General features: G+C 37.7%; 1 protein-coding gene across 1 annotated transcript in view; it reads right to left on the bottom strand.

The window, feature by feature from the left end:
- Positions 1–720: 720 nt before the first annotated feature.
- LOC149087853 (dual oxidase-like) overlaps positions 721–11,112 on the bottom strand; it is a 195,313-nt gene continuing 184,921 nt past the window's right edge. The window contains exons 22-31 of the mRNA XM_089242117.1: positions 10,865–11,095; positions 8,701–8,794; positions 7,911–7,960; positions 6,380–6,540; positions 5,306–5,426; positions 4,980–5,209; positions 4,684–4,848; positions 4,426–4,581; positions 4,156–4,284; positions 721–1,293 (exon numbers count right to left, since the gene is read on the bottom strand). Of these exons, the coding sequence (XP_089098243.1) occupies positions 1,168–1,293; positions 4,156–4,284; positions 4,426–4,581; positions 4,684–4,848; positions 4,980–5,209; positions 5,306–5,426; positions 6,380–6,540; positions 7,911–7,960; positions 8,701–8,794; positions 10,865–11,095 (1,463 nt within the window). The 3' untranslated portion in view covers positions 721–1,167. The remainder of the gene's footprint in view (positions 1,294–4,155; positions 4,285–4,425; positions 4,582–4,683; positions 4,849–4,979; positions 5,210–5,305; positions 5,427–6,379; positions 6,541–7,910; positions 7,961–8,700; positions 8,795–10,864; positions 11,096–11,112) is intronic.

Here is an 11,112-nt window from a genome sequence, read left to right as displayed (position 1 = left end):
ACTTTTTCACCTGGTGGTCGAAAACTGAACTTTTTCTAAATTTCATAAATCTCTCTATCTCATCCAAGTCTCATTAAGATATCCTACAAACTTGGCTGTATTCGGATAAGCAGTTTTTAAGAAATATTACTCAGAATAGGGGAACTTTAATTATAATCACGCTGTAGGTAAAACTAAATTTATAATGAATACTGTACCATTTTCAACGAACGCTCACAATAAATCGCTCCTCCCGACACATCATATATATATATATGCTATGGAAAGTGTTTCTCATATTTGGATCAAGTGGGGTGGATCAGTGGTTCTTAGCCCCTTTTCTCATCCCTCATTCCCGTTGTAATACGATTTTCCTTTCCGCCGGGGCAGTTGCTACCCCCTACCTTCTCTAGTTGCGGCCCTGTGCTGAATAACTCTGTTTCAGGAAACAGCATTCTACAACCACCAAATTTTAAGGGTTGTTGAATATATACCTACAGAGAAAGAATTCACGAAGAAACTGCATTTTTAGAGATCAAGACGAGAATTTTGACATGAACCCAATCTCTGAATACAATGTATTCTGATTATGACTAAGAAGTTACATTTAAAGACCCATTCGTGTTGAAAATCAAAATGATCTCGATCTGTCAAATTCTGCAGTAATTTGACGCCGCTCCCCTTTTGGAACGCCCTGAATATGTTAAATTAGTAAGTATTGCAATGCAGAGACAACGACAGTATACTTTACATTTTATTTACGATAAATTCGCAAGCCATGCGAAGTACAACACTGTATATAGAGCGAAGAACACTACATATCAATATAATCGTACATTGATTGCGCTTAAAACATTTCTCAATACATCGTAACAAATGCATAAATTACGTTTCTCTGATTTAAATAATATTAAAAAAACTATACGAAATATATAAAAGCTCAGACATTTGGCATTCCCTTCCGATGATTCATCGATCGATACATTCACAGCTGTATAAAAGTATCTTTTAAAAAAAAAAACCCAACGAATACAGCTGTAGCTGTGATCACAGAAAAATGTGAAATAATATGAATCTGCTCCTATTGGAATTCATCGATAAAAGAAAATATAAAACAGCTCCAGCATAGAGTTCATTATTTACAGCTGAACTAACTGAACTGTACTTTTTATTAATGGTCCAAATTTCTCAGAAATTTTCGTAATGGTGGATGAAATACGGCAACTTCCTTTGCTTATTGACAGTTTCGCACGATTTCGTGATGTTCTTCGTCATGGCACTTGGTCCGCAGCTAAACACGCCAACTTTGCTGACCTGCAAAAAAAATAGCAAAATGGGTATCAAGTTATCCAAAGATTTTCAGCGGCAGTTTCAACTAGAACATTAAAAAAAATCATGTTCTTAAAGGGAATTTTAATGGCTGTGGTGTATAATTAGGCTATTGATTCCGAATCTGGCATTGGTTTTGTCAGATTGGCTCCCGTTTTTCAGAGAAAATTAAATTACAATAGTAATACATAAGCAGCATACAAATCACGTTGTTGAGGGAATGGATTATCTCAAAGACTAGCTCCAATTTAGCAAAACCAATGTCAGATTCAGAATCAGTGCCCCAAAATGACTCCAAAATAACTGAAATATCTTTGTGAATGATTTACTGTGTTTATTTATGTGGCGCATAGTTTCAATGTGATTTGTATGCTGCTTATATGGTAATGTCATTGAAATTCAATTTTCACTTTATTTCAAAAACTAGAGCCAATCTGACAGAACCAACGCCAGATCCGGAATCAGCACTCCAAAATCACTGAATTATCTTCGAGAACATAATCAGTGTTATAAGATGCCTCAAATCTGCATAATTCAAAAGCATTCCCTCTAAGCATGAATAAATGTGTATAGGACAATTCTTTTCAAACAACTTTGTGGAACAATTTTTGAGTAGTTTGCTGATAGGCTGTTCAAAATGTCATTTCCCACTTCCATCAACCACTTCTTCTCTATATGCAAATCACTCGTCACGAAGGTCTCCTCTTGCAAAGACATCCTAAGAAGCCACGCAAGGACAGGTGACGAAGAACAACAGCACATGCCGAATTTCTTGGTCCCTCCAACCTTCGTGGGCCAAGGTGAAATCTTTCACGCTGCCGAAGCAAATATGCGACAAATGGCAGGAACATCAGAGCAAGTGGTAAGAGGGAAAGAGCTTCAGCTTAAACTGCCAATGTGGATTCGAGGTTGATTCAGTTACTTTCGGTGAAGATTGATGGTTTTGAGCACAAATGACTGTGAATGCCAATTTTCCATCCTCTCAATCTCTTCTTGAATTCAGGAAGGGATTCGTCAGTGTCAGAAGACGTCAAGACTGAGTTCGTGCACGAATCTAATGCGAAGTGTCCGGATAAAGCCAATGAAGTGTCGAACCCCAAGAGTGTGTTGAAACTGCAAGAGTCCTTACCTCGTATCAAAATATACGAAATTCAAGACTTTCAAGGTGCTTCTACATATGAGGGTTGAGTTAAAGTCTGAGTTGTATAAGATACTAATAAATCCTCATTTTGAAAAGAGGGCTTTACTGGACGTTTTCACAGAGTCCCATGTTAAAAAAATTGTGATTTCACAATCTAGTGACGAACTATTGAAGCTTAGACTTAGTTCATTTTTTCTCTCAAAATTTTAGCACTCCTAGATTGCATTTCTGGACTTGATTCAGAATTATTGAAAATGTGTGACTTCCCCTCCCCATGCACTACCCGGTTCTGACCGCAGCGACACATAGCCTTCGCTATATATAATTCAAGAAACTCAACGTCGTCTCAAGTTTGACGTTCGCCTAGTGTGCGTTGCTTGATTCACGATTAAATTTATGAAATATAGGGTGTTTCAAAAAGAATCACCCGATTTGAAATGCGTATATTAAGAAAAATACTGAACAAGGACACTTAAGATTAATTTTATATTACATGGCTAATCATAAAATTTTTTACAAACCAAATTAAAGGTGTTCAATATGTTCACCTTCGGATACACGGCATATGTCTATCCTGTAGACAAATTCGTCCCAAACTTTTGCGAGTATGTTTGCATCCACTGAGTGTGAAACTGTCGGATGCGGTCCACATTTTCGTCTGTCTCTCGTTATTGTTTATACCATCTTCTAATGCTCTGAGCGATAGGAAGTTCGACACCAGGGTATTTGTCGACTAAAATCACGATGAACAGCTGTTACGGACTCTCAGTTCGCGAAGCTTAGAACATAAAAAAGATTTTTGTTGTGCAATCGCCGTCTTGACAAACACTGAAGTGGCGGCCGAAAGAAGAACGCTAACTGTTGGCAACTGCGTGAAACTTGAGATTTCCCTCTTTCTACATATACATTGTTCGATCAAAACGAATTAAAAGCTGAATAGTTATAATTTTTTTTAAATCGGATGATTCTTTTTGAAACACCCTGTATTATGTGACAGCCAGATATAACGGACAGAATGCCTCCAAATCGTTTATAACAACGATATGTGTTCCACATGACCACCACCACAGGGGATAACACATTGCAGGCAAATCCAGCAACGGCAGAGTGCAGCAGATGCACATACGTTTTACAACGGTGAACTGATTGCGGATTAGGAGTGCAAGTTCTTATAACCATCTCATTTGCATATTTCCACCAAAGTCGCTCGTACCAGCGCCACCTATTGGCTTTTTTGAATTATTTTTTTCCTGTCTTGAAAAAATTACCGTGACCTAGCGATGCTAACCCTGCAAACCGTTTTTCATTTCGGTTACTTTTCTGGTTTTTATTCTTGTTTAAAGTTTCTACGGACTTTTTGCCCACCCTATAGTTAGGTGTAGCACCACAAAAGTTTCCACCACTGAATTATCGTGACCTCAAAGTGAATGCAAACTATCCTTTGTAACCATAAAAAGTCGAACTCAAACGGGTCATGCTGAGATTCGATTGGTTTAAGACGGAATTCCACCATTCCTTAATTGTGCAACTTTGAGAGAAGGATAACGTTCTAGATCCTTGCGAAACATTTTCTTGCATGCATTATCCTAATAGTCTTCATGCTGCCACCCATTGGAGGTCACCCAAAACATTTCTGTGAATGACCCTCTTAAATTCAGTGGGAAATTTCTAATAAATGAAAGATTTTTTTTCCCTTCGTTACTCACATAAGAATGTTGCTGCTGGACGAACTTTAGGAACGCTGTCATGTCTGGCCTTCCGAAGTGGTTAACTGCTTTCAAGCCAGTAAACATACTGCAATTCGATATATTCTGGAAATGCGTCTCGCAAATGTACTGCAAGAGAAAGATTTAGCAATGGTTAATTATATTAACTTGATTAATTCGATTGTCCAAGTGATTCATTGATTCAAATTCCAGTGATTCAATGTGAATCCTGATATTAATAAAACATTATTGGACATTTATCGTACTCACCAACATGGTAGTACGAAGATCGAATTTATGGAAGAATTGAGTGATAAATATATGGACTTCCAAAACGTTTGTGACGTCTTTCTTTTCAACGTCTCTCAGAACATCTATGAACCATTCAAAATGTCGATGTGACGGGCAAATCCATAAGAAATATACCTGTAATAAATGAATAGCGTATGAACACTGTATTCATGTAAAACGGGGGACGAAGATAGTGCAGTATTAGTAGACATTGTGTTAGAAATTTAAGGAAATTACTTTCTTGCAGGCCACTCCGGAGTACCTATTAGTTGATGTGCCGAACACCAGGTCGTTTAGAATCGACGCATAAGGAGTGACACCAATACCACCTCCTACCATGACAGCAATTTCGAATTTGTACCAATCTTGGTTACCTCCACCGTAAGGCCCTTCGAGTCTGATCTGTTGAATATATGGTAAATAACTATGCGGTACTGTGAATCAATCATGCATTAGAAAATCATAATAATGATGGACTTGGAAGTTGGTGTGTTAGAAAGACTTAGGAGACAAAGCGTAAAATTGATATTTACCTTCGGAAGAGGCCCATCATTCAAATTACTGGGGTCCAAATAATTTCGAAGTTTCCACGTCCAGGGACCCTGAGCCTTGACATGTACGGAAAGATAGTTTTCGTGTGGAGCCGACGTCAGCGTTAAGGAATGGTATTCGGTTTTTCTGAAGTTCGTACAACTCAGACGGACCCACTGGCCTGATAAATATTTGAAGTTTGGTGGTCTCGTGAACTTCACTTTCGTCACGTCTGTAAAGTGAAAAAAAAGGCAGGCGTCATCGGATATCATCATGGGTACCGTATGCAGATTTAAGATATGGGTCAATATTAATTTTGAAAAATTACCTGAAGGTAGAAGTTCAGTTTCCAGGATATCCAATTCCATATATTTCTGTTGCAAGCTGACGATCTTGTCCAACGTGTATAATATTGCTGGACCGACGAAGAACATCCAGAACCTTGGACTCTGCAGAGAAAAAAAAACCAACAACTAATTTAAGTTACATAAGAAATCTCTTCTCTTAATCGGGCCCTTCCTTAAACGGAGCTAAAAAAATCCCGCCCCTTATTTGATATTGTGAGTTATTTCATTGACTGAGCAGTCAAAAAAATGGGATAGGCTGTGTCATAGGCACGGCCACAAGATTTAACATAAATACGTTCTTTGTGGCTACCTTTACTTGGAAGGTACTGATATGATGAAATTGGCATCACCGGATTTGTCTTTCAAACAGATAACAGAAAATACCACTGCTATTCATTTGCGCAGTGAACCTCTCGAGATATAGCGTAAAGCAATTTCGTTACGAAAGTGTACCGCGAGCCTGGTGCCAAATTCAGAAGAGGTATTCAAACAAGAGTGGTATCATTGGATTTGTCTTAACTATATCTTCCCACAGACACCCAAAACACGGATATATTCTGATTACTGTCCGAGATATGAGCATTTAAGGGATTTCGTTAAGCAACTTTTTGCGGATGCACTCAGTATCGTCAGATGATTTAAAAGACGTATTCATCAAAGAAAAAAGTACAATACCCCGACTGTGCAAATTTTATAGGAAGCACTATATGGCACGAGTTGTTTCTTCTGGGCTGGACCAAATACCTATAGACGAAGGCATTCGCGCGAAGCTTGTGACGTCACTGAAGGTGATCATCTCGCCTATAGCCATTGGATATATACTACCAAAAAGGGTATGTATGCACCTAATACACTTAATATACAGGTAATTAATTTCGCCCTGGTTTCAAACTCCTTTTAACTGGATTTTCTGCAAACCGGCTGGGCCTTGGGCTCAGTTAGGCTAAACAGGAGCCATTTTACTGTAAATCCAATCAAAATAGCTTTTGAATGCCTTATGCTACGACAAAATATTATGTGTGTGTGTTTGGAAAAGGAATAAGATGCGTACTCACTCCGGTAAGTTTGGCCAGTCCGTGTATCAAGCAAAGTATATACATCAATATATAAAGACTGTGGGCAGACCAAAAATAGCTGAAAGCCTTCTGCCGTATCCTCGGATGTGCAAATATATAGATGATACACATGATGGCGTATAACAAGAGACCAGTTATACCTATCAAATATAAAACATAGGAACAAATTATAACATGAAGCATTTGCTTTTTTTCCCCAAAAAAATTTTGCACCTCGTAGTTTTCAGTCACAGCTCAGCGAGTAGCGCACATAATACTCAGTTACAATTACCAAAAGATTTTTCCAGTTTCCAACTTTGTCTTAAAGACGGATAGACTCCTGGACACAGGTATAAACAGACGGCAGCACTTTAAACTCGCTGACATCGTGAATACGCTAGAACCGCACCTACATGTGTACACACGAATTCACGCATACGCCAATTCGTTGAAAGAATCTCAGAGGAATGTTTACAATTCCCATGTACGGACATGCTTTTCTGCTAAACTTGCCAAAAATGAGTCCAAAAACATTTTAACACGATAAAACAACCTCACGGTAAAAGCTCATAGAATATGACAGTCAACATTCGTTATATCGACTGTGTGTTAAGACATAGTCGATATAACAAACCGAGCACAATCTATTGCAGAAGGCCTCTGCGCGAAGCTCGAACGTCACCAATGAAGGTCATCTCACCTATAGCCATTGGATATAGCAGGATGACGCATGCGAAATCTTTACCGTTCTTTGTAGTATATCCAATGGCTATAGGCGAGATGACCTTCAGTGAAGTCATGAGCTTCGCGTGGAGGCCTTCTGCTGTATATAGTTTGGCACAGCTCAGGTCTATCACTATAGGCAATTTACTACCTAGTGAGTTGTGCCGGAAGTGTAAGTGTGCGTACCAAACAGCATGAGTGCGTATCTAGTGTTATGTCTGACCTTTCAGTGCTTCCATCTATATTTCAGAGGTGAAGTGCAATGATTGAATATCTGTACCGTTTGCAGGCCTGTTGCTCTCTGTGGCGAAATTTTTAACTGGGAGATCGGCTCGCATTCGCTCCTCGAAGTTGGGAACCACAGAAAACCCAATTTCAGCCGACCGCCACTGTGGCTCGAACCCGGGCCCTCGCGATGCGAGTCCGTTTCTGTAACCACTCTAACACTACAGCAATGACCAACCACACTGCAACTATTCCATTATATAACGACAAGTACGGCGAGTCCCAATTTTTTTTTCTTGTTCACCCACGTTACTTTTCATCCAATATAACGACGACCTACAAAGACCATTCAATCCAATACAACGTCCGAACTCAGACCTGCCTCTTTTTTTCTAAGAAATGTACGAATCCATGTTTTCATTTGCCAAAATTGTGCCCGATCTTCACGTTGGATAATTCGGTACATAGGTGCCTGCATATAATTATAATTTTATTATTTTCTCACTTGATGCATTTTCGCCTCAACTGCTTGCATCGTAGCAAAATACGTAAACACGCAAGTCTACAAAAACATTGCACTTACCAGTTACTGTCTGGAATAGCCAGAAGATGATATTGGGCCGGTTGTCAGAACTGTAAAATGAGTAAAATTTCAGTTCAACTACGTCATGCATTAAATGTAACTGAAATACATTACCATTTGCGTGAGATAATAGACATAAGAATAGCAACCAAAGTCAGGGGGTCGAGACCCATACTTGGAGCTTCCGAGATGGATCGTACAGAATCCACTTACAAACAGCGAATCTTGAGCTATGGGTCACGACCCGAACTTGATTCGCAGAGTCTTCTGAGATGAGTCGTACGAATCCATTTACAGCCAAGAATCCTTGAGCCATAGGTCTTGACCCAGACTTGATTCGCAGGAGCTTACTAGATGACTCGTACAAATCCCTTTTCAGTCCTGTTTCAAATGCTCCTGTTGCGCCACTGGTTTTACTAATTTCGAGAAAAAAAATCAGTCCCACGGGTCGTGAAACTAATCTCGTTGCTGATTTTGGGTCGTGGCTCTGGAAAAGGTTAAGAACCCCTGAGGTAAGTGAATACAAAATTCGAATAAAACAACTGTCAAACGCGTTTCGGAACTATACCAAATGGAAAAAAATATCAAAAATCCCATATACCGGGGTTTTTGTGGTATTTTTCCCCATTTCTCTCTTTTGTTAGCTACTGCAGAAGGAAGTTGATACAACTCCGAAACCCTTCTAGCTGTTGTTTTCTCTTTATATTTTCAGTTGTTATTCTTATGTCTACCATTGAATCTAATGTTTTCAACGTACTAAACAAAAGTGTAGGGAATGTTTCCGACTTACTCGAAGTGCATTTCTTGGGTCATGCATCGTAGATGGTCTATTGGTTGAGTAGAAACGTGGTAGAAATTTATGCAATGGCCAACCGTATGAACGACTGTAAAATAAAAGTTTATTTCAATTAGCGACAAGAAAAAAAGTCAATGTCTGTGGAGATTTTCGTTTCCGAGATATTTCAAACACCACTTCAGTTAAAATATCTCATTAAAATTTTATTCCAGAATTCATGTTGGGTATCTGAACTTGAACATTCATCAGAGTTGAGTTACCAAAAGTGATGCTGGAAGTTGGATCCACGTCAAATACTCGAAACTTCTTTCGGAGTGAAATTCAGGGATGGAATTAACCGTACTTAAGTTTTGACCATATCCAATTTGTACTCGTAACAAATATATTGGACGAAATAAATTTTTTTCAAATATCCCAACATGACGCACACAAGAAAAAAACAATATTTTACCACTTGTATTTGATTGCCACCAATAAAAAGATCACAAAGTAATAAAAACACCTAAAAACTCAATAATTCGAAAAGCATAGACGATACAGTTTTGCACACAAAGATAGGATTTTAATAATTGTCAAAAGTTTTATTGCCAAAATAGTAACATTTATCATCGACAGGTACCGCTAAAGTTAAAAAAAATATGCAGTGCTATCGGTTGATGATGTAAGTGATGATGATGAAGAATTAACCAAGAAAATAATCCGAATCATTCTGCAAAAAACCCTAGAAAAATATTCAGACATTTTTTGTACGACATTTTATTATATGTGGGTGATATTTTCCTGTTTTCTCACACACAAAAAGACCTACATTTTTTCAATATTTTTTTCATTGCTGTATTAGGTAATCTCATCAGCTTCATACTCTGGACGTCTAGCAAAACCTCGTTGATTGCATTCAGGTATGGAATTTATTTGTGTAGTTGCAACCCACAATTTATATAACATGAAAATTTAAATTTTATCAAAACATCAGTAAAGTCTGTTCAATGCCTGAACAGACTTTACAGGCTTTGCAATGCAGTCCAGAAATATTTTGGTACTATACTTCAAGTACCAAAAAAAAATTATATATACATATATATATATGTCCGGTAATATATGCGGGGGGCTATATACGATTATAATTTCCATCAATAAATGCAGTTATATGCAATTATAAGTTCCATCAGTAAATGCGATTAAAGGTATCAATATATGTAATCAAAAGTTCCATCAAAGTATGTATAAAATGCATTGAATATGTGCGTGTAGGTTCAAGCAAGAATGTACAATTAAATGTGAGAATATTTTTTTCTTAATAATAATTATAATTATCGTTGAAGTTTTTATTCATAACTTAAATTACTTTTCGATTTGATTAAATACTGATTAACTGAATGTTTTTTTGGTACGAATTAGTTTATTTGATAAATTTGCTCAACAAAAGTATCAATTTTTTTTATATATATTAATTTTTTTATATTTATTCCACGCACTTATTCTTGTTTGTACAAAATGTCACTAGATGGCAGAACTATTAAGGGTTTAGGTTGCTTTCCCAATAAAAAAATTCTTCTACTGACCATGCGTGTCTACAGATGGCGTTAGTGGCAGCACTATGAGGAAAAACAGCTGTAGAAACTAGTTGTAGAAAAATTTGCTGCTAAGAAACTAAGTTGCAAAATTTCAGAGTTAGTCAACCCTAGGTTTACGAATACAACAAACCGGCGAAAAGAAAGCTTTACGAACATGAAAAATGGACTAAATTCCGAAAAAGCTTATTTTAAATGTCGTTATGAATTTGGCTGGCAGAGATTTCGAAGACTTCGTCAGTGAGATTATAGATGACAACGAACATGACCCTGGCATTTCATCGATTTCATAACTATGGTTATTTTACAAGTCCTACGAATAGTTCAACGATTTTCATTTGTTTTAACGTTATTCGCAAAAGCTGTTGTGAAAATTCACACTGGAAATTTCCGGATCCCAGGAACAGGAGAAATTGTTTCGGTTTGAGAACAATTTGATTTACGAGCTCACTTCTCGAACGAATTAAATTCGTAAACTGAGGATTGACTGCATATTTAATTTTTTTATTAGTAGTTTCTGCAATAAAAACTGTTTTTGTCAAACATGGTTACACGTTGTTAATTACGAAAAACACGCAATGACTTACCCGAAAAGAACAATCCCGTCATGGCAACTATTTTGTGAAACTGAACGTGTGAATCCAACGGTATAAATTGCTGAAGCGACGTCTCTCTGATCTTCGTAATGAGATTCCGGCACATCGTGAGCAAAAGTATTGAATAGCAGAAAGACAGAGCAGCCGCTGAACCTCTGGTTATAGCAATACCTATGCCCATCACGTGACGAAGATCCATGTGCTCCGTAAAGTATGTATAAACTGAAACGATAGCATCA

This window comes from Pholcus phalangioides, unplaced genomic scaffold (genome assembly GCF_987345545.1).
Source record: "Pholcus phalangioides strain wild (caught in Gottingen) unplaced genomic scaffold, Ppha-v1.0 ptg000003l_1, whole genome shotgun sequence".
Taxonomy (NCBI): Eukaryota; Metazoa; Arthropoda; class Arachnida; order Araneae; family Pholcidae; genus Pholcus; species Pholcus phalangioides.
Note: the sequence above shows the minus strand (reverse complement) of the source record. Positions and strands in the feature narration are given on the sequence as shown.